The sequence below is a fragment of the Sus scrofa genome, chromosome X (genome assembly GCF_000003025.6).
Source record: "Sus scrofa isolate TJ Tabasco breed Duroc chromosome X, Sscrofa11.1, whole genome shotgun sequence".
In the NCBI taxonomy this organism is placed as follows: domain Eukaryota; kingdom Metazoa; phylum Chordata; class Mammalia; order Artiodactyla; family Suidae; genus Sus; species Sus scrofa.
Window position 1 is genome coordinate 98,728,965 of NC_010461.5, and position 23,746 is coordinate 98,752,710.

Consider the following 23,746-nt stretch of genomic DNA (forward strand, 5'->3'; position numbering starts at 1 on the left):
GTGGGCCCTCAAAAAAGAAGACAAAAAAAATTGCATAAGTAAAACGTGTTTCTTTAGCTGTTATTTCTTCAATCAGTTAGTCTAGCATTGATTGCCTAGAGGACATTCGATCGTTTAAGTAAGGTATTTCTCTTTTTTTATTTTACTTTTTGTCTTTTTATCTCTTTAGGGCCGCACCCACGGCACGTGGAGGTTCCCAGGTATATGGAGGTTCTCAGGCTAGGGGTCGAAGAGAAGCTGTAGCCGCCAGTCCTTCGTGGGATTTGAGCCGTGTCTGCGACCTACATCACAGCTCACGCTAACGCTGGATCCTTTACCCACTGAGCGAGGCCAGGGATCGAACCCGTGACCTCATGGATGCTAGTCGGGTTTGTTAACCACTGAGCCACGAAGGGAACTCCAAGAAGTTCTCTTGATTTAAAGCTCAACTTATGGTTATGAGGGTGAAGCAGGGGACCACAACCTAGTGAATTCTTTGGAGGCACCTCTCTTTGGCCAGTGAGTATGGCTCCCCGATTAAAATACAGGATGCCCACTTAAATTCAGAAGGCAAGCAAATTTTCTTTTTTGGAATAAAGTATTTCCCAAATATTGAATGAGGTATAGTTTATACTAGAAAATATATTCATTTTTATCTGAAATCCAAATGTCCTGTACAGGGTGTCCTGTATTTTTATTTGCTAAACTCGGCAAGCCCACCACTACATTAGCATGATGTCAAGAGGCTTGCCAAGATTCATGCTGGTCGGTAAGCACCAATCCTTTCGGTTGTTTCGGGAAACAAAAATCATTCCCACTAAAAAATTGTTTGACAGCAGGTAGCAACGATACACGGAAGAACCTTGACCCTTTGAGGAATCCGTAGTGACGCAACGGGTTTAAATAGTACCTTGATTGATTGCCCCGCCCACTCCATTCTTCTCTTCCTGCTACTAGGATGATTGCTCTAGCTCTTCTTCCTTTTCAAGTCCCGCCCTTCAGTTACCCGCTCTGGATAGGGATCGGTAACCCAAAAAGGGCCGGCAAAAGCGCCGACGTATTTAGAGAAGCGGAAGTAGTCAAATTTCACTAAGAACCTTAAAGTGAGGCTGGCTGTCTGCCTTTCCGGATAACGACAACAGCTCCGACTGTCAATGCCGGCCTTCCTCGTGTAAGGGAACCTGCGGGACCCTTGCTAATTCAGTCCCCCCCGCCCCCGCCCCGTTCTGGGCCCTTCCCTATCGTCGCCCTCTTCACCTTGGATCATGTTCAAGAAGTAAGGACATACTGTGGCCTCCATCGTATGCTCACAAAGGGGGTGGGGGTGGGGAAGAGGGCGAGAGCAAAAATTCCCTTTCTCTCTTCCCAGCCCCAGCCATCCTTACTCCCTAAGGTTTTCTATAGTCCTATGCTCTCAACTCGCAACTTGCAACACTTCTTTAAGCCTTTCATCCAGTCCTCAAATGGGTTTCGGTCCTCCCACCCTCATTTTCTTTCTCCTTACCTCTCTTTTACTTTTTCTCCCAATCCTATCTCCATCCCAAGGATTCTACCAATCACATCCTTGTACTGTGATTTAGGGACATAAGCTCTTTAGCCGAGAGCTGAGCCCTGCACTCACTGCCATGTGGTTATTAGTTATGAACCGAATAAGGGAAGGCTTGACTTCCTGGGTCATGGGAGTGAAGGAGTCTGGGTGACAGGAAGCTAGCGGCCTGTCATGCCTATTGCCTAGCTGCCAGATTAACTTTGTTTTGAAAATACCGTGATTGCCGCATAGGCTATTGAGCGTAAGGAAGACAAAAGTTCTTTGGGAACCTACCTAGTGAGATTGCCTTCCAGTTTTGATAGACGCAAAAAGCACAGGGGGAACGTGGGCAAAGGAAGGTGGTTTTGTGCACGACGTTTTGAGCAAAAATAAATAGGGATCTTAAATACCATCGTCGTCATCACTTTAGAAAAAAATCTCAGCAGATTACAGAGCCTAGGAGGGGCTGATTTTCTGTTATAATTAAGTTGGGCTTTTGTATCTTAACGCTTAAGGGTATTTTCATTTTATTTTGTTTTGCTTTTGATTTTTTTACACGGGTTTTGTTATAGGTGGGAATCAGTTTCTTCCTGGGTAGAGTTGAGTAAGATTTTCCAGGAAAGGCATTTGTGTAGCTGATTACAGACTATGATATGAAATATGCTTCATATCCTTTCCCTCGTCCCTCTGCTAATTGTGTACGTATGACAGTTTATTTAAATATTTTATTAAGACGTTGGTATTGTGCAGGACAGAATAAAAGGGAAATAGTATCTTAAAAACAATTTATTTCATAATTATTTTAGGCATCTAAATACTTGCTTGGAAATAGGTGACTAATTAAAACAATACCTCTAGCTATTCTGATATGTCTTCTTAGAAATGCCTTTTTTTCCTTGCAAAAATCATTTGGCAGATTTGATGAAAAAGAAAATGTGTCCAACTTCATCCAGTTGAAAACCTCAGTTATAAAGGGTATTAAGAATCAATTGATAGAGCAATTTCCAGGTATTGAACCATGGCTTAATCAAATCATGCCTAAGAAAGATCCTGTCAAAATAGTGAGATGGTCAGTCTTTTTTTCTGTGTAAAGCTCAGAGAAGCTGAATATTGTATGATTAGATTTATTGCATGATTAGATTGCCCTATAATGTAATTATTTTCACAACTATCTACTCTAAATGAATAAAACTTATCACTATTTGTATTTTAAAAATTTTTTATGTTTGTGAAAAATGTGGCTTTGTGTACTGATTATTTTGTTAGAGTTAATTAAATGTTTTTATTCAGAGTTGGATTTATTTCAGTTTGTACTTTAGAGATTTGTTTTATTATCTAACAAGGAAATTAAAATAATAAAAATGTGAAATAAAATTGTAGCAGGTTTCATTTTTCCCTCCTTTTCTCTACTGGACTGGTATGATAGGTAAAACGATTTAAACAATTTTTTTCTTTTTTATTGAAAAATTTTAAAACTTATTGCATCTCTGTATATGCATGTTTTGTATATACATTATTTAAAGGATGTTTGGCGTATTCATTTTTGAAAGAAAATATTTAACTTGGTACTTTGTGACATTTGTCTTACAGCCATGAACATATAGAAATCCTTACAGTAAATGGTGAGTTACTATTTTTTAGACAAAGAGAAGCGCCTTTTTATCCAACCCTAAGATTACTTCACAAATGTAAGTCTTCTTAGGAAATATGTATTTGGGGATATGGAAAGACACAAAAGGAGCTGAAAATGACTTCTTCTTATTAACTTAGTAGTACTAGGTTATGTGGAATATAAAGTTAAAATGAATCCCCCCCCTCCCCATCTTGTGGTAAATCTGAAAAATGCAAATTCTTTCATTATACATTCCAGAAATTCCAAGAAAGAGTGTTCCTTCATTCATTCAACAAAAATTGGGGGGGGGGCCACACCCAAGGCATGTAGAAATTCCCAGGCCAGGGATTGAACTGTGCCACAGCAGCAACCCCAGCGGCTGCAGTGATGCCAGATCCTTAACGCGCTGCCACAAGAGAACTCCGCAGCAAATATTTTTTGAACTTTACATCTGAGAACGTTAATGGGAAGCAAAGACAGACTTGGTCCCTGTCCCTGGGAAGCTAACAGTCTGGTTGGGAGAGTAGACAACAATTAGATATTTATACAAACTCTAATAAGTGCTGTGAGCATTTTCTTTTAAATTTGTATCCAGATTTGCCTCATAGAAAGAATTCTGTATAAGGGAAAGCATCAGGTAATTGTAGGAGTCCTAGTTATTATTAGTTGAGTGTCAAGGTCAGATGTTAGGAAACAAAATGATATTTATTACCTATCCATATTTGCGTGTTATTAAATTGAGTACATTACAAAAGAAAATCAAAGGAAGGTGCGATCCCAGTACACAAGAATTCTTAAACTGTGAAGTAAAATTTCTGCTTTTTAAATCATAGAGTATCTGGCATGTGTGAAGCAATATGTCTAAAATGCCAAATGGTAGAGAAAAAAAATGTGTGTGTATAAATAGAGATATGGGAGTTTCCTTCATGGCCCAGCGGTTAACGAACCCGACTAGGATCCATGAAGACGTGGGTTTGCTTCCCAGCCTCGCTCAGTGGGTTAAGGATCCAGCGTGCCGTGAGCTGTGGTGTAGGTCATAGACAAGGCTTGGATCTGGTGTTGCTGTGGCTGTGGTGTAGGTTGGCAGCTAAGGCTTTGATTCGACCCCTGAGAAGTCTAAAAAGTTTTTGCTACAGTCATTGTTTTAAATCTTTCAGGGATCCTTTCATTGTTAAGTTATGAATTAATAGTAGATACATATAAACACAGAAAAAATAATTTTTTTAAATTACAAAAGGAATGTGTATTCATTCTAGAGATTTGGAAAATACAGAAATAAAATTACTTGTATTCCCATGACCTCGAGGTAACCATCATTAGTATGTCAGTGTACTTCCAACCAGTTATTTCCTGTATTGTATATATATCTATGTGTTATATTTAAATGCATTTTTTCCCTTTTTATTTTCTTGTCTTTTTTTTTTTTTTTTTTTGTCTTTTTGCTATTTCTTGGGCCGCTCCTGCGGCATATGGAGGTTCCCAGGCTAGGGGTCGAATCGGAGCCGTAGCCACCGGCCTATGCCAGAGCCACAGCAACGCGGGATCCGATCCGAGTCTGCAACCTAAGCTCACGGCAATGCCGGATGGTTAACCCACTGAGCAAGGGCAGGGATGGAACCCGCAACCTCATGGTTCCTAGTCGGATTCGTTAACCACTGCGCCACGATGGGAACTCCTATTTTCTTGTCTTTTTAGGGCTGCACCCATGGCATATGGAGGTTCCCAGGCTAGGGGTCAAATTGGAGCTGTAGCTGCCGGCCTACACTACAGTCACAGCAAGGCCAGATCCGAGTTGTGCCTGTGTACACCACAGTTCTTGGCAAAGTTGTATCCTTAACCCACTGAGCGAGGCCAGGGATTGAACCCGAGTCCTCGTGGATACTAGTTGGTTTGTTACTGCTGAGCCTTGATGAGAACTCCTATTTTTTTCCTTTTTAAATTTGGCTGTTATATATAGTTTTTGTTTTTTAATACATAGACCTTTTTAGAGCAGTTTTAGATTTATAGAAAAAAAATGAACAGAAAGTACAGAGTTCCTATATACTTTCTCCCCACCCTTCCTTTCTTCTTCTTCTTATTTATTTATTTATTTTGCTTTTTAGGGCTGCTCACGCAGCACATGGAGGTTCCCAGACTAGGGGTCGAATGGGAGCTATAGCCGCTGGCCTACACCACAGCCACAGCAACGCCAGATCCGAGCTGTGTCTGCGACCTACACCACAGCTCATGGCAAAGCTGGATCCTTAACCCACTGATTGAGGCCAGGGATTGAACCCACAACCTCATGGTTCCTAGTCGGATTCGTTTCTGCTGTGCCATGATGGGAACTCCTCCTTTCTTATTAATATCCTGCATTGGTGTGCCTCATTTATTTAACCGGTGAACCAGTATTGCTACATTATTATAATTAACTAAAGTCCATAGTTTACATTAGGGTTTATTCCGTGTGCTATACATTCTGTGGATTTTTTCAGTTGCATAATATGGTGTATCCACCGTTATAGTATCTTACAGAATAGTTTCTTTTTTTAATTCAATGAATTTTATTACATTTATTACATTTATAGTTGTACAGTGATCATCACAACCCAATTTTATAGCATTTCCATCCCAAACCCCAGCCCACCCCCAAACCCCACAGAAAAGTTTCACTGCCCTAAAAATCCTCTGCGCTTTGCCTATTCATCCCTCCCATCTCCTGCTCTCCTTTAACCCTTAGCAACCACTGATCTTTTGGGCAGTTTTTTCTTCTTTTTTTTCACTCATCACATATTATGGACATTTTCCAGGGTATTACATATTATCCAAAAAAAGTGGTTCTAGTATATAGATATTATAGACATAGGTTTTTGTTTTGTTTTGTTTTGTTTTTTTGTCTTTTTGCCTTTTCTAGGGCCGCTTCCCGCAGCATATGGAGGTTCCCAGGCTAGGAGTCCCATTGGAGCTGTAGCCGCCGGCCTATACCACAGCCACAGCAACTCGGGATCCAAGCCGAGTCTGAATCCTACAGCACAGTTCATGGCAACGCCAGATCCTTAACCCACTGAGTGAGGCCAGGGATCGAACCTGCAACCTCATGGTTCCTAATTGGATTTGTTAACCACTGTGCCACGACGGGAACTCCTATAGACATAGTTTAAGTCATTTATCTCTTACTTTATTGTTGGACATTTAGGCTGATTCCCAGTTTGTTTGTTTGCTTGTTTGTTTATTTATTTATTTAGTCTTTTGTCTTTTTAGGGCCACACCCACGGCATATGGAGGTTCCCAGGCTATGGGTCGAATCAGAGCTGTAGCCACTGGCCTACATCACAGCCACAACAACGCCAGATCCAAGCCGCGTCTGCAACCTGCACCACAGCTCACAGCAACACCGGATCCTTAACCCACTGAGTGAGGCCAGGGATCAAACCTGCAACCTCATGGTTCCTAGTCAGATTTGTTTCTGCTGCACCATGATGGGAACCCCTCCGGTTTATTTCTAATATAAATATTAGTGCTATAATGAATATCTTTCTACCTAAATATATCATTATCATGCATCTCTTATTTTTTCTTAGGATAAAGTCCTAGAAGTAGAATTACAGACAGAGTCAAAGAGTTTGAACTTTTTCAAGGCCGTTGATACATTGTGCTAAGTAGTCCAAAGGAAAGGTTGTATCCATTTATAAACCTTCTAGCGGTATATGGGAATGCCAGCTTTCCCACACTCTTGCTAGCACTGGGGCTTATTTTTCTTAAAAATATATACCAATTTGGAGTTCCCGTTGTGGCCCAGAGGAAACGAATCTGACTGGGAACCATTAGGTTGTGGGTTCGATCCCTGGCCTCGCTCAGTGGATTGGGGATCCGGCTTTGCCGTGAGCTGTGGTATAGGTCACAGACTTGGCTCGGATCTGGTGTTGCTGTGGCTGTGGCCTAGGGCGGCGGCAAAAGATCCGATTGGACCCCTAGCTTGGGAACCTCCATGTGCCGTGGGTGCGGTCCTAAAATGACAAAAGACACACACACACACACACACACACACACACGAATAAGTGAAGGAAGGTGTTTTATTTTGCATCTTTCAGAGTACTCTAATTTGAGGGAATATTTGTTCATGTCCTTTGCCTTTTTCTGTTGAGTCCTATTAATTTATGTAATGTATTTCTTTTCTTCTAGATCCTTTTATCCTGCCACACCAGCAGGTTGATAAAGGAGCCATCAAATTTGTGCTCAGTGGAGCAAATATCATGTGTCCAGGCTTAACTTCTCCTGGAGCTAAACTTTACCCTGCTGCGGTAGATACGATTGTTGTATTCTTCCTACAACTCTTGAAACAACTCTTCCTACAATGCTGTAACTCTTGAAAAATATGTTCATTGTGCTCTTGTTATTACTGAAAGATCCATCATCGAAGAGAACATGAGAAGTACTTTTTTGGAGGTTACTGTTATCTCATGCCTTTCTAAGATGTGGGAAGCAACATTATTATTATTATTATTATTATTATTATTATTATTCTGTTTAGGGCTGCTCCTGTGGCATATGGAAGTTCCCAGGCTAGGGGTGGAATCGGAGCTGCAGCTGCTGTCCTACACCACAGCTCACGGCAACTCTGGATCCTTAACCCACTGAGCGAGGCTAGGGATGGAATCCACATCCTCATGCATGCTGGTCAGGTTCTTAACTCATTGAGTCACAATGGGAACTCTGAAGCAACGTTATTTCTTGAGACAATATTATGCCCATCTTAGAAATTAAATGAGAACAAGTAGTACAAGAGTCCAAGCTACATTTCAGCTCAGTTGGGGCCCAGTGTTATAAAACTCTTGATTATTAATGGAGAGGATGTATATGATATGATTGGATCACTTATCTGGACATCATCTTGCTACTTTTACATTTGACTTACCCCAGATACACTGGAGTAGAAGCGCTCAAAAGGGAAAAGAGGGAGTTCCCTGGTGGTCTAGTGGTTAGGACTCAGCACTTTCACTGCTGTGGCCTGGGTTCATTCCCTGGTCTGGGAACTGAGAACCTACATCAAGCTGCTGCTCACTACGGCCAAAAAAAAAAAAAAAAAGAGGAAGAGAGAGAAAAGAACTTAGGCACCAGGTAAAATGTTAAAAGTGAGTAGTGTGGGAACTATGGGCGATCCCCAACTTTTATTTTAAAGTTCATTTTTAAGCTGATTGTTTGGGCCTCAGCACATGTTTTCTCAAAGAGAAATGTTAAAGTCCCAGATAGTTCTTAAGGATCTATTCACTCATGATGAGTAATTCTGCATGATGTATCTGAGTAATGCAAATTATTTCCATTTCTACAGTGCTGTTTCAGCTATATTCTAGATTAGTTTTTTGGTCAACTAGTCTGGACAGGAGGACATCTCCTTTGTCATCATGGCCATTTGCCTCAGGTTGAGAAAAGGAACCATACTTAGAGGGAATGGAGAAATCACTGGAGTGAAAAGGCCATTGGAGTGGGTTTAAGAATGTGTGTTGGAGTTCCCATCATGGCTCAGTGGTAACAATCCAACTAGTATCCATGAGGACACAGGTTTGACCCCTGGCCATAGTGGGTTAAGGATCTGGCATTGTTGTGTGCTGTGGTGTAGGTCACAGACAGAGCTCAGATCTGGCGTTGCTATGGCTGTGGTGTAGGCCAGCAGCTATAGCTCTGATTTTGACCCCTAGCCTGGGAATTCCATATGCCATGAGTGCAGCCCTAAAAAAAAAAAAAAAAAAAAAGGAATGTGTCATTTGCTCAAAAGGAGGGTGTCCTCTCTTGTGGCAGTTATATCTGAGAGGTAGTATAAGTCATATATTTATATCTTAGGGACAGCTTGTATTGACATAGATACTGGTCACATAATAGGTGCTCAAAGTTTTGTGGAATGTTGAGTGAATGAATTGAAAACCAATAGAGAAAAGTATTCTGTGAGGACAGGTTACTTTTTTATGTTTATGCTTTTTCTAAGTTTTGAAGTTTATAGTTCTGAAATGTCCCCTAAATGGGAATTTTTCTTGGCACCTTGCCTTTACTTCCTTTTTTTTTTGGCCATTCCTGAGGCATGTGGAAGTTCCCAGGCCAGGGAATGAACCCATGCCACAGCAGTAACCTGAGCCACTGCAGTGATGACCCTGGATCCTTAACCCATTAAGCCACATGGGAACTCCCCTAGCTTTTACTTTTTACCTTTTAAATAACTTTTATTTTGAAAAGTTATGGACTTTTGGAAAGTTGTAAAACTAGTACAGAGAGGTACTGTGTGCCCTTGAACCTATACTTTTTAAAATATGTACTGCAATGTTTAACATTCTAGACACTTCAGATGATAACCAAAAACATTATGGTTGTTCCCAATAGATTGAAACTTACACTAGCCTTTTTTTTTGTCTTTTTATGGCCACACCTGTGGCATATGGAAATTCTCAGGCTAGGGGTCTATCTGAGCTGTAGCCGCCAGCCTACACCACAGCCACAGCAACGCCAGATCTGAGCCGCCTCTGCGACCTACACCACAGCTCATGGCAAAGCTGGATCCTCAACCCACTGAGTGAGGCCATGGATTGAACCCGCCTCCTCATGGATACTAGTTGGGCTCGTTACCGCTGAGCCACACCAGGAACTCCTGGGCTTTTTTTTTTTTTTTTTTTTTTTTAAGGCTTTTTTTGTTTGTTTCAGCCAAGGAATGATGCATGCTAAAGATTAATCTTTATTTTTCCTCACTTGGTTTTTCGAAGAATACCACCATTTCAGTCCCCAATGAACATGGCACTTGTTTGTTTCTTCCCTTCTAATTTATTCTAGATTTTCAAGTGTTTTCTTCAGTAATGATGCTTTCTCCTGCAGCTCAGGTCTGCTGTCTCCATAGTTGCTGAAGACTCAGTTTAGAGCAAGCATTCTGCACTCAGATATCAGTTTCCCATTACTTAGATTCTTCAAGTTTTTAAAGCAGCAGTTCTGTCATCAATAAAGCTTCTGTTCTCACAGATGAGTAGGTCTTATTTTCTAAAGAATGTGCCGTTGGCATCGTGGCACAGCGGAAACAAATCCGACTGGGAACCATGAGGTTGTGGGTTCACTCCCTGGTTGTGGGTTAAGGATCCAGCGTTGCCATGAGCTGTGGTGTGTAGGCTGCAGACGTGGCTCGGATCTGGTGTAGCTGTGGCTGTGGTGTAGGCCGGCAGCTGTAGCTCCAATAAGACCCCTAGCCTGGAAACCTCCATATGCTGTGGGTGCAGCCCTAAAAAGACAAAAGACAAAAAAAGAGAAAGAATATGTGGTTGATTTACAAGTTTCAAGAGAATTTCAGCCAAAGCCTCAGGATCTGTATGTTCTTCTAAAAGCATTGATCCCTGAAAAAAGGCATTCATTGATTGTAGGACTCCTAGCTTACACTGGGCTGTTAAAGATAGATTGGGGATTTAATTCTTTGTTTTGTTTTGTTTTTTTGTTTTTTTAGAGCCGCACCCGAGGCATATGGAGGATCCCAGACTAGGGGTCTAATCGGAGCTGTAGCCCCTGGCTTACACCAGAGCTGACTGCAAGGCCGGATCCTTAACCCATTGAGCCATAGGAGAATTCATTAATGTGTTCTTTATATAAATCCACCATGTAGTGATTTAAGCACTAGAACAATTGATATTTATTTATTTCAGTTTTTAATATTTATATGCAAGAAATTTTATCTCCTTTTTTTTTTGCGTGACTTTTTCTTTTGTTGGCATTGTTAACATTTGACTTTAAAACCAATAATGATTATTAGATTCATTGATTTAGCATTATTGATTATTGCAATGTGCCCATAAACTTTGCTAGGTCCTTGCCCTCAAGGAGTTAATGGGCTAAGTGAGAAGGCAGTTTGGGTTCAGAGTGGCTTAAGTAGTCATGTGACACCCCCTCTCCAAGGCATTTTGATAGATAAATTATTTTCTTAGCCCTGTGTTTTCAGGCAATCATGGCAGAAGGAAAACAGCATGCCCTGTGTGTTGGAGTCATGAGGATGTCTGCAGAAGATATGTAAGTCTCTGATTAGGTCCCCTTAGCTTTTGAGATATAGGTAACCTATGCAGGAGGCGTCGGAATTAAAGGTGAAATTTGCTCTCATACATTCCACATCTTACAGATATTTAAGCACTGAAGCCTCATTTTTTATTTTTCCTAATAACACTTAGGAAGCCATTGATGCCTATTTTTGTCTCTGGGATTGCATTCTTTTTTAAGCACTCTGAAAAGAACCTGTGTGCCAACACAGCTGTTTTATATGTATGTAGTATTTTTAGTAATTTTTAAATTTTATTTATTTATTTATTTTATTTATTTATCTTTTGAGGGCTGCACCTGAGGCATATGGAGGTTCCCAGGCTAGGGGTTTAATCCGAGCTGTAGCCAGAGCTGTAGCCGCCGGCTTACGCCACAGCCACAGCATCGCCAGATCTGAGCCGCCTCTGCGACCTACACCACAGCTCATGGCAACACCGGATCCTTAATCCACTGAGCGAGGCCAAGGATCCAACTCACACCCTCATGGTTCCTAGTCAGATTCATTTCCGCTGTGCCCCGACAGGAACTCCTTATTTATTTATTTAGCTTTTTAGGGCTGAACCTGCAGGAAGTTCCCAGGCTAGGGGTCAAATCGGAACTGCAGCTGCTGGCCTGTACCACAGCCACAGCAATGCCATCCTGAGCTGCACCTGTGACCTATGCCACAGCTCAAGGCAACGGAGGATCCTTAACCTGCTGAGCAAGGCCAGGGATTGAACTCCCATCCTCATGGATACTGGTTGGCTTCTTAACCCGCTGACCCACAGTGGGAGCTCCTAGGAATTTTTTTAATTTCGTATGATTTTTTTTTTTCTTTTTGCCTTTTCTAGGCCCACTCCTGTGGCATATGAAGGTTCCCAGGCTAGGGATCGAATAGGAGCTGTAGCCACCAGCCTACACCAGAGCCACAGCAACACGGGATCCGAGCCACGTCTTCGACCCACACCACAGCTCACGGCAACACCCGATCCTTAACCCACTGAGCGAGGCCAGGGATGGAACCCACAACCTCATGGTTCCTAGACGGATTCGTTAACCACTGAGCCACGATGGGAACTCCTCGTATCATTTAAATTAGTTTTGGGGAAAGACATTTTGCTGCTAGTTTTTAAAAACAGTGACATAATTCAGCACCACAGAGTAGTTATCTTATAATTTGACCTGGTGGTATAAAATATTAAGGAAATATTAAAGATATGGTACCAGAATACAGTCAGTATGCTTAAAAATATTGGGGCTCATTTGATGACCAAATTATTCCTATTACTTTAGTTTCAGGGCTAATGATAACACTTTGATGTTCTCCTGGTTTGATGACATTATTACTGTTTCTATAGATGCACTAGTTAGATCCCTAGAATCACTTTAAAACATGAACTGTAGCAGAGTACTATAGTTTAATATAGGTGATAATGTTAGTGTAATAATTTAAAAAAATCCCCTACGTGTGGCTCAACAATTGTGAAATAGTAATGTACCCTGAATTATATTTACCATAGTAAGCCTATAAAAATGTGTAACAGGAGTTCCCGTCATGGCGCAGTGGAAATGAATCTGACTAGGAATCGTGAGGTTGTGGGTTTGATCCCTGGCCTCACTCAGTGGGTTAAGGATCCAGTGTTGCTGTGAGCTGTGGTGTAGGTTGCAGAGGCGGCTCAGATCCGGCGTTGCTGTGGCCGTAGTGTAGGCCGGCAGCTCCAATTCGACCCCTAGTCTGGGAACCTCCATATGCCGTGGGGGTGGCCCTAAAAAAGACAAAAGACCAAAAAAAAAAAAAAAGTAACAATATGTTTATGTGCTTTATTCCTTCTACAGTGAGAAAGTCAACAAAGGAATTGGTATTGAAAATATCCATTATTTAAATGATGGGCTGTAGCATATGAAGACATATAAATGAGCCTCAGAAGGAATGTACTTGGGCTAAATATGGATATTGTGCTGTATCTGTGTTTGTGTCTGTGTGTGACAGCATGAAGGCAATACCTCTGTGGTTATGCTTAATAAATTCGACAGATGCTAAAACGCTGTTAGCTTCAAAAATTATATTTTCTTAAACTCACATTAAATTTGGGTAATAAACTTGGACATTAAAAGGTATCTGGTAAGAAACCAAACTCAGACAACTTAATGTCCTTTCTCAGGCTAACGATTTAAGATGAACGGCAAGACTTGGTAAATGAACTTGCTGTATGGCTGACATCCCCCCCGCCCTGTGAATATGACTACTTAATGGGGCTTGAAGCTAGACTAGGATTTTTATCCCAGGGAACCTAGTAGTGCCCCCTCTCTTTTGTGTGTGTGTTTTTTTTTTGTTTGCTGTGGTTGTGTTTTTTGTTTTTTTGCTGTACCCATGGCCTATGGAGGTTCCGAGGCTAGGGATTGAACCTGGATCACAGTTGCTACCAGGTGCAGCAATGCTGGAGCCTTAACTCATTGTGCCACAAGGGAATTTCTGCTGTGGTTGTTTTTATTTTCATTTGGAAATATTCTCTTCATTATGGAAAATTCTGAACATTTAGGAAAGTATGGGGAGAAGAGGATAATGGACATTCTCTGTATCCATCACCCAGCTTCAATTCCCGGCCAATATTATTTCATCTATATCTCACTCATTCCTTCCCACTCCACTCCCCAATTATGAAGCAAATCTCAGATATATTGATTCATCCATAATTTTTTTTTTCTTTTTTGGCCGCCCCCCGGCATATGGAGTTCTTGGGCTAGGGATCAGATCTGAGCAGCAGTTGCAACCTACTGCTGTGGTATTGCCCACTGTGCTGGGTCAGGGATTGAACCTGAATCCTGATGCTCCAGAGGTGCCTCGATCCTGTTGCACCACAGTGGGAACTTCCATAATTTCTTTAATATGTATCTTTAAAAGATAAGTGTTTTTTTGGAGTTCCTGTTGTGGCTCAGCAAGTTAAGAATCCAACTAGTATCCATGAGGATGTGGGTTCAGTCCCTGGCTTTCCTCAGTGGGTTAAGGATCTGGTGTTGCCACGAGCTGTGGTGTAGGTTGCATGTTCCATGTTGCACAGGCTGTGGCTGTAGCTGTGGCCGGCAGCTGCAGCTCTTATTTGACCCCTAGCCTGGGAACTTCCACATGCTGCAGGTGCAGCCCTAAAAAGCAAAACAAAACAAAACAAAAAGATAAGTTAAAAAAAAACTATAGTATCATATCACAGCTACAATTTTTAACTTTATTAATATGAACAGATATCTGGACTGTGTTCAAATATGTGACAAATTGACCTCTCTTTTATTAACGGTTGGTCTGCTTGAAATTGGTACCTTACAAGATTATTTAAGTCCCTTTTAATCTATAAGTTCCCCCTCCTTCATTTTCCCTTTAAATTAATTAAGCAATCAAATTGGGAGTTCCCATCGTAGCACAGCAGAAACGAATACGACTAGGAACCATGAGGTTGCGGGTTCAATCCCTGGCCTCACTCAGCGGGTCAAAGATCAGGCGTTGTGTGAGCTGTGGTGTAGGTCGCAGAAGAGGCTCGAATCTGGCATTGCTGTGGCTGGGGTGTAGACCAGCGGCTACAGCTCCGATTTGACCCCTAGCCTGGCAACCTCTACATGCCGCGGTTGCGGCCCTAAAAAGACAAAAAAAAAAAGGAAGAATGAAATTAAATTGTTTTGTCTTATAGTTTCCTCCCATATTTTGGATTTTGTTGCAGCTGGGCCTCCCAAGATACAACATAGATGAAGGGGCTGACTCAGATTGAGAAACTATTTTCCACCAGCAAAACCTTGGAGATTCCCAGGTTAGAATGTAAATGTATTAATTTATAGTGATAAGAGTGCTTAAGATAAGCAATTAGTAAACAATAATCTTATCAGTAACAAAATTAGAAATTCTCTTTCAGAGCAGGATTCTCAATAGCTAGTCTCATTTCACGTACTAGTTTCAAATTTAGATGTCTCCCCGTTTGGGGGAGAGGCACTCTATTCGAGGTCTATAGCTCCTTATATGCTTAAAAAGAAAATATCTAAGTCACTTATGTCAAAACCAAACTGAACCTTTTTTGTTGGTACTAAGATAATGTTAATTGACCAAGATTGCCTGTGAAGTGTTGGCAATGAAAAACAAAGCACACACACATATTAGAGAAGTTTTATTTTTCTGGTTTCAGAAATAACTTATCCATGTTTCTAACAACCATTAGAGTGAGGTGCAGGGAACACTTTTAAAATATTCAGCATCATCTGTGCTTGTTTTTCTCCTGTGTTCAGGTACACTGACCTTGTTGCCTTGGTTATGTGGACTAAATATGTATGTTTCCTGCTTCCCCTGGGTCTGAGGCCTCAGGTCATAGAGTTAATCAGAGGTGTCACTTTGCAAGTGGGAGTCCAGTCTGTTTCTAAACGTTAGGTGATGGAGGGAAGCCAATTCAAAGAGGCTAAACTAGCAGATATATCAGCCTCTTTATGTACCATGATCAAAGGAAACAGTTTACCCACATTCCAGAGAGTAGGAATAAAGGGAGAGCCTATTTTCTTGCAGGCAATGTGTCTTCAGTTCATTTTTAGTTTCAAAATTAATTCTGTGTCAAGCCAGCCTACAGTCTAATCATTTTTGTGTATCTGACAAACTTTTTTCTCAGCCCAGGTCAGTTCAGCTCAGTTGACATTTGTTGAATATCCACTAGGTTCTAGGTTTGTGGCACAAAGATGAATAATACACAAGTGGTCCTTGCTCTTAAAGAGCTTCCCATCTAGTGAGTAAATTTACATTTTGAAAAATCTGGGTAATGGTGGCAGCCCACTACCAGTTTATAAAGTCAGTAGGAAGTTACTAATATTTTTCCAATTTTAGTTGTCAAAATTTACAAATTATACATGAACCAAATATAAAATATTCCTTTGGAGTTCCCATCGTGGCTCAGTGGTTAACGAATCTGACTAGGAACCATGGGGTTGAGGGTTCGATCCCTGCCTCATTCAGTGGGTTAAGGATGCGGCGTTGCCGTGAGCTGTGGTGTAGGTTGCAGACTCGGCTTGGATCTGGCATTGCTGTGGCTGTGGCTGTGCTGTGCTGTTTCCTAGCCTGGGAACCTCCATATGCCGCAGGTATGGCGCTAGAAAAGGCAAAAAGACAAAAAAAATAAAAATAAAAATATTCCTTAGATAGTATCCAATGTGAGGTTAAAAAAAATCCAGGAGTTCCCATCATGGTGCAGTGGTGAAGGAATCCGACTAGGAACCATGAGGTTGCGGGTTCGGTCCCTGCCCTTGCTCAGTGGGTTAAGGATCCGGCGTTGCCGTGAGCTGTGGTGTAGGTTGCAGATGCAGCTCGGATCCCACGTTGCTGTGGCTCTGGCGTAGGCTGGCAGCTACAGCTCCGATTGGACCCCTAGCCTGGGAACCTCCATATGCCGCGGGAGCGGCCCAAAGAAATAGCAAAAAAAAAAAAAAAAAAAAAAAAAAAATCCAGATGTCTTGGCATTGTAACAGTTTAGCATTCCAACTCAAAGCTGTCCCACTGTGCAGTAAAAGGCCTGATCAACCCTCTTTTAGCAGACTACTATAGTAGTTTGGTAGTGTTCTGTTGGTAGCTGCATTTTTCCTTTTTTTTTTTTTAATGTTCTGGACTCAAAACAAGCAGCTGGATTCATCCCAGAGGCAGCCATGAACATTTCCAATTCGATGGATTTGACAGTCCCCAAACACAAAGTCATATGGCAAGAAAAAAAATAAAGTCATGTGGCATTTATCAAATAACGATTATATCCAGTTAAGATCCCCCCGCACATACAAATCAGCTGCCGATGATACCATATTTCCAAGCATATTTCAGAAGATATGGGAAATGGCTAAATTTTAGAGGTATTTTGTTATAATAAATATTTCACTTTTTTGTTGTTCCTGAGAATATTAATACTGTAGCAATTATATATTAGTGGGAATATGAAATGAATGCATGCTCGACAAAAAATGTTTTAATTTTGTTTATCGAGGTTCCTTAATTTTGAGAATATATATCTCTCAAGGCTCTTCAGGGAACTCAAAATGTTTCAATTTCTAAAGGAGTATCCACTAAAACTCATTTATAATTGTGAAAAAAAGAAAATGTATGCATCCTATGTCAATAAAACCATCACTTCTGAGGTCTCCAGCAATCAGAAACTTACTCAAGTTATATTTAATAACCTGTAAGCATTAGGCCATTAAAATATATTTTGAAAGCCCTTCAGAACACTTTATGTTTAGTGTCATTCGTTGTATTAAGGCAGTAAAAATTAGACTAAATATAATTATATAAATTTTTAATATCCTAGTCTCTCAGCAATAGTTCCTAAAGAAATCATGCCTGTCAACATGGAGACTGATACATGTAAATGCATAGTTTGTATTATATGTATTCTATCTTTTTACACATTGTATGTATACTTTATTATACTTTTTTTTATAGCAGGTGAAAGAAAAAAGTAAATATAATGAACTATAACACTAATTTGTTTAATATTATATTAAAACCAATTAAGTACTGGAGTTCCTGCTGTGGTGTGGTGGGTTAGGGATCTGGTGTGGCCTCTGTGGCAGTGTAGGTTTGATCCCCAGCCTGGTGCAGTGGGTTAAGGATCTGGTTGCCACAGCCGTGGTGTAGATTGCAGCTGGGGCTCAGATGTGATCCCTGGCCCGGGAACTTCCATATGTCATGAGTGCGTGGGGTGGGGGTAGGGGGACAACAAAACAACTAATTGCGTCCTTATAAAGGACTACAGTTCCCTCAGAACAGGAGTGAATGAAGGGGATTGAGAACCAGTTTTAAAATCTGTTGAGACTCAGTCTGGTTGGTTGGTTGGTTGGCTTAGGAGGCTGGCCTCTATATATGGAAAGGCATACAAGATATGATTCACTGGAATTTCTCCTAATAATATCATATTATTAGAACAGGTCATGGGGAGGAAAAATAGATAAAAACATCCAAACTAATTAGCATGATCAATATTTGCCTCTTGGATCGAAAAATTAAAGAACACCAAAATTTTATGCCTGAACATTTTGAGAAATAAAAGACCCATTAGTGAAATAATTTTTACTTAAGACCTAGTTATTACAGAGAATGACATGACTTACTATTGTCCAATTCTAATTAAATGATTATCTGATACATTTTAAAAATACCATTTTAAAAGTAAAATGATTGATTTCCACGCCACAATTTTTATTGCTATTCTTGCTCCATTTCCCAGTTTTAAAATACTTTCATTTTAGGCAATATGTGAATTATAAGGGCTTCTAGGGCATAATCATTTACTTCACTACCTTCAATTCCATTGTAAATGTTCTTAAAACGCTACCATGGGGGGCGGGGAATCTCCTGAATTTAAAATACACAAAGATTTACTTTTAATTTTTTTGGCCGCACCTGTGGCATGTGGAAGTTCCTGGGCTAGGGATCAAAGCCATGCAGCAGTTGTGAACTGCTGCATAGCTTCAGCAATGTTGGATCCTTAACCTTCTACATCACAGGGGAACTTTCTTACTTTTCTTTTAATTTTTTTATCACGATACTTGATTGTCAACAATAGCTAATAATATTCTTTTAATCTATGGTGAAATAACTAATTTCTTCTGGTTTTCATAAGCCAGGTGAGCAAAACACTGTTTTAAGAAATAAATCATTTAAGCACTTACTTAGAGAAAGTGCCATTTCTCCAAACATATGCCTTGAAAACAAATGAAATTCAATTACCTTTTTGTCTCAGGGAAAGCCATATTGGGGAGACTTTTGAGGGTGGGCAATCCATTTTTATTCCTACCAAATGCTGATAATGTCCTTCTATGCTGATGCATGATGAAACCCTGAGGCTTGGAAACTTGCAAACCAGTAAGATGGTTTTGTGATGAAACTGCATTTTAGATTGACACCGTTTAATACTTGAATGAACTTAAATTTGAGGCAACTTTTTTATAAAAGCAGCACGCACTTCTGGTTTTGTTTCCCTCTAAGTTGGGCATAAAATACCTGTTTCTGCAGACCAATATTTTAACAAATTTTTAGTTTCTCATGATCTGAAAGATTTTGTATGCACTTCTTTGTCTGGATACTCTTTTCATCAGTTCTAATGCTGCCCCAGTAAGAATTCAATTTTAAAAGCCAAAACTCACTTTTCACTTAAACATCTGGATTAAATTGGTCAGGGTGAGGAGGATGGGAGGAGAGTCCTTTTTGCTCTGTAGGCTCTGGACAGCTTTCTTAGAGAGTTGACTTATTCAGGATTAGGAAAAAGTATGCTTTTGCATGACTAATATCTCTACAGTTCGCTTTTGTAAGCTTTTTAGATTTAAGAAAGTTCAGCTTCATTTAGTGGGATAACAGCAGTCTCTAACCCATCAAATTAATGTCTGTCTCCTAAATAGCTTTCAAAAAGGCACACGACTGGAAGATATTTTTCACTGGCAATACTTTATTCTGTTTAAAACATAGTAGGGGCTAAAATGCAGTAACAACTTGGAAACTGATGCTGCATTATTTTATGTTTAACAAGGTAAGGTTTTTATATTTTGTAAAATGTTTTGAAAGAAGTCCACAAAGTAATTCTGCTTTCTTGCTCCCAAATGCAGAGGTCTGAGAAAAAGCACATGGCCTTGTGAGCTTCTGGGTGTTGTCAAACCCAATTCTCTCTCAAGTACTGATGCCCAGATGCATTTACTGGGGATGGCAAGAGTCTCACTTAAGCAGTTTTTGTCGATATAAAGGGAAGCATCTTGGTTAAAATGTGAAGAGAAAGAAATCATACTGATTTGGGCAATTTCGGCTCTAATAATGTCTAATTTGGTATGAAAGGGGAACATGTTCTAAGTTAATGTCTTAAAAGCAGCTTCCAATTTTTGCCTTAAAAATATTTACTCTATAAAAAAGCTGCTCAAGGAAGAGCTGTTTTATTGCATGGCACAGATTCAATCTACAGATATTATCTTAGAACTATTAATTAAGGAATTCCCTTGTGGCTTTGAATATTCAATACCAGCTGTTATTCACATCAATATTTTAATATTTTACCAGAAAGATATTTAATGAAAAGAATTGATAAAGCTTAACTGTATAAAGTGCTGGTTAAATTTGTTCAAATAGGTCAGAAGGAAAGGGAAGTAACATTCATTGAGCACCTATTATATGCACAAGCCCTACTTACATATCTTGCTTAATCTTTATGACTATCCCATAAGGTGGATTTTAATTCTCATTTTACAAACAAGAAAACTAGTATTCCAGAAGGGTTATATAGCTTTCCTGAAGATACATTGCTAATAAATGGCAGAATTGGGATTTGAACCAAGGTGTCCCTGATTGCAAAGCTTGTTATGCAGAAAATTCTCCCCTCATATTTCATAAAATGTTAACCTCGGCCCACAGCTGCATCACCATCTTTGTTGATGGGTTACTGGAGAGAAGTGTAAGTTGACCAAGTCTCAGTCGCACAGTGGGAAAATATGGGTGGGATTAGAATGTGGTGAGAGTGGGTTGCTTGCACAGTGTGCTTCTGAAAGAATGTTCTTCTGTTCCCTCTTCATCAGCAGGGTATTCTGAGAGAATCCTTTGAAATTGAACTTAGTCCTAAGGTATGAACTTTTTCTGTTAGTCACCCTCAAGCTAGGTGATTTGCGATCATTTAAAAGTTACACCATTTAGAAGCCTTTCCTGGATTTTTTTTTTTTTTTTTTTTTTTTTTTGCCATTTCTTGGGCCGCTCCTGCGGCATATGGAGGTTCCCAGGCTAGGGGTCCAATTGGAGCTGTAGCCACCAGCCTATGCCACAGCACCGTGGGATCCGAGCCAAGTCTGCAACCTACACCACAGCTCACGGCAACGCCGGATCCTTAACCCACTAAGCAAGGCCAGGGATCGAACCCACAACCTCATGGTTCCTAGTCGGATTCATTAACCACTGTGTCACGACGGGAACTCCTGGATTTTTTTTTTTTTAGAAAAGGATACAAGGAAGAGGGTTAGTTAAATGGGGAGATGAGAGTATACTGACTCTAAGGTGAAAAGGCAGAACTAGAGGTATACGCCCAAAGATAAGTCTGGAAAAGGATTAGTAAACATGAAAATGAATGATGGGAGCAGTTTGGTTCAATTATAATCTAAGGAAAAATGCTGAGGGTTTTTGTATTTTGCTCCAGATCTAATGAGTTAATTTTGAAAAGAGCCAGTGATTGAATTCGTGCAAGGAGATGGCCTGGGGCCTGCTAAAAGTCAGGTTGCAATTTCCATAGCATTCAAGACAACCAGAAAAATAAATAGGACTTTTAAAAGAAACTACAAATTTTTTCCTATTCACATGTCAGCTGGGGAGGGGTGGGGTAGGGGGCTTGTCTCACACTTATGGAATTGGCTAGACCTGTGTGTGAAGTACACACTGGATTTCAAAGACTTGATTTAAAAAAGAATGCAAACTATCTCATTTTTTCCCCTGTTCATTACATGTTGAAATGACAATATTTTAGATCTATTGGGTTAAATAAAATATACTAAAAGTGATTTCACCTGTATCTTTTTATTTAATTAATTAATTTGTCTTTTTAGGGCCGAACCCCACAGCATATGGAGGTTCCCTACACCACAGCTCACGGCAATGCTGGATCCTTAACCCAGTGAGCAAGGCCAGGGATTGAACCTCTGTCCTCAAGGATGCTAGTCAGATTCGTTTCTGCTGAGCCACAATGGGAACTCCTAACCTGTAGCTTTTTAAATGGGGCTCACATATTTCTACTGGATGGCACTGGGATGGAGCACAGGCAGTACTCCCTTGGCTTCCTTCTGGAGTTGAGGCCCTTAGAGTGGCAAATATGGAAAAGGTGATGCCCAGTGCCAGGGGGTTTCCATTGCGGTGCAGTGGGTTAAGGATCTGGCCTTGTCTCTGCAGCTGCTCTGGTTGCCGCTTTGGCATGGGTTTTATCCCTGGCCTGGGAACTTCCACATACTGCAGGCGTGGCCAAATATAAATAAATAAAAAATAGGAGTTCCCGTCGTGGCGCAGTGGTTAACGAATCTGACTAGGAACCATGAGGTTGCGGGTTCAATCCCTGGCCTTACCCAGTGGGTTAACGATCCGGCGTTGCCGTGAGCTGTGGTGTAGGTTGCAGGCGAGGCTCGGATCCCGCGTTGCTGTGGCTGCTGCAGCTCCGATTCGACCCCTGGCCTGGGAACCTCCATATGCCGCGGGAGCAGCCCAAGAAATAGCTAAAAAGACCAAAAAAAAAAAAAAAAAAAAATATATATATATATATATATATAGTCTTCCATAAAGCTAGGACCACTTTTTCTCTTTTCTCCTCAGAGATTATGGACCTGATGTTTTGACTATTAGAACATCCTATTTATTCAACACTCTGAGTACCTTTGTGGATGGATGTCACTAGAAGCATTTCTTATTTTTTTTTCAAATGCAAGCCTGGTGCATATTAAGGGCATCTTTCCTCACTCCCATCCATCCATTCACTCATAGAAAATCTGTCTTATTTTTAGTCTCTTCATAGTAGAGCTTTCACTAAATTGCCAAAGCAATGGCAAAAGCAATGTAACCATTCTTGCAAAGAATCAGTGAAAACTACTAAAGAAATGAGAATTACATGGGTTAAAAGAAATAGTATTTATCAAATTGAGGACTTTTAAGGCAACAAGGATTACCATATTCTAATACTAAACAGTGGCTTATTTTATTGCTCATGCAAAGCTTACATAAACTAATTGTTTGATTCCTTGTATGAATCATGTGTTTGGGCTTTTTGCTTTCCACAAAATACCAGGCCTATTGTTGACCTCATAGATAGTAAATATACACAAGGAATTGTATAGTGTACAGACTCTATACTAATAAAGGTGGACATCTTTTTTTATTATGCTAGAGACCCCAGATATACACCATAATTCATCATTTCATACTTTCTAAATAAGTCATTTCCCCCATTACCCTTTAAATACTTTATAGTATTTTATTATTGTTGGTACTGGAATTGAGTGATCTTTTTTTAATTAGAGTTAGGGGACTCCTTTGCGGAGGTTGGCAAAAATTTCTGAATGCCAAAAGAAAGCTAAATTTTTACAAACATGCTCTTCACATAACTACCCAGACATGCATTGAATGCACCAATCCAAGTCAGCTGGCACTAAAAAGAACACAATATTTTAAACAAATGAGTGGGAAATTAGTGGTACATCATTACTAGACTCTGTGCTTTCAGTAACTTTTCTTTTTTCTTTTTGTCTTTGTCTTATTAGGGCTGTACCCGAGGTTCCCAGGCAAGGGGTCCATTAGGAGCTGTAGCTGCTGGCCTATGCCAGAGCCACAGCAACGCCAGATCCGAGCCACGTCTTTGACCTATACCACAGCTCATCAGCTCATGACAATGCCAGATCCTTAACCCACTGAGTGAGGGCAGGGATCGAACCCGCAATTTCATGGTTCCTAGTCGAATTCATTTCTGCTGCGCCACGACAGGAACTCCAGGGTTATAGTTTTTGGCCTACTGAATGCATGATGGTCAAATCTGTAACTACGACCTCAGGAGCACTATTTTCTGTTTTACTGACTCAGATTTTATCTACAAGACTATAAATAAGTTCGAAGAGACAGCATA

The 23,746-nt window shown here is 40.4% G+C and overlaps 2 protein-coding genes across 11 annotated transcripts in view; one reads left to right on the top strand and one right to left on the bottom strand.

Moving 5' to 3' along the window:
• Positions 1 to 1,618, bottom strand: part of CUL4B (cullin 4B) — a 61,638-nt gene extending 60,020 nt beyond the window's left edge. Inside the window, exon 1 of one of the 2 annotated variants that reach the window (XM_013986357.2) lies at positions 1,484 to 1,618. The gene's annotated coding sequence lies outside the window, so the exon portion shown is untranslated. The remainder of the gene's footprint in view (positions 1 to 1,483) is intronic. The other variant, XM_021080804.1, reaches the window with a different exon arrangement.
• Positions 894 to 14,003, top strand: MCTS1 (MCTS1, re-initiation and release factor). 9 transcript variants are annotated; one of them, XR_002340879.1, is made up of 5 exons: positions 894 to 1,255; positions 3,098 to 3,129; positions 7,281 to 7,544; positions 11,042 to 11,123; positions 12,963 to 14,003. XR_002340879.1 is itself a non-coding variant. In XM_021080806.1 (5 exons), exons 1-5 carry the CDS (start codon positions 1,134 to 1,136, stop codon positions 13,021 to 13,023), a joined length of 297 nt encoding a protein of 98 aa, XP_020936465.1. In that variant the 5' UTR covers positions 894 to 1,133; the 3' UTR covers positions 13,024 to 14,003. The 9 variants fall into 9 exon arrangements, 1 of the variants encoding a protein (XP_020936465.1); XR_001302682.2 differs by having other exon boundaries at positions 7,281 to 7,399; XM_021080806.1 differs by having other exon boundaries at positions 894 to 1,150; positions 7,281 to 7,399; positions 11,056 to 11,123.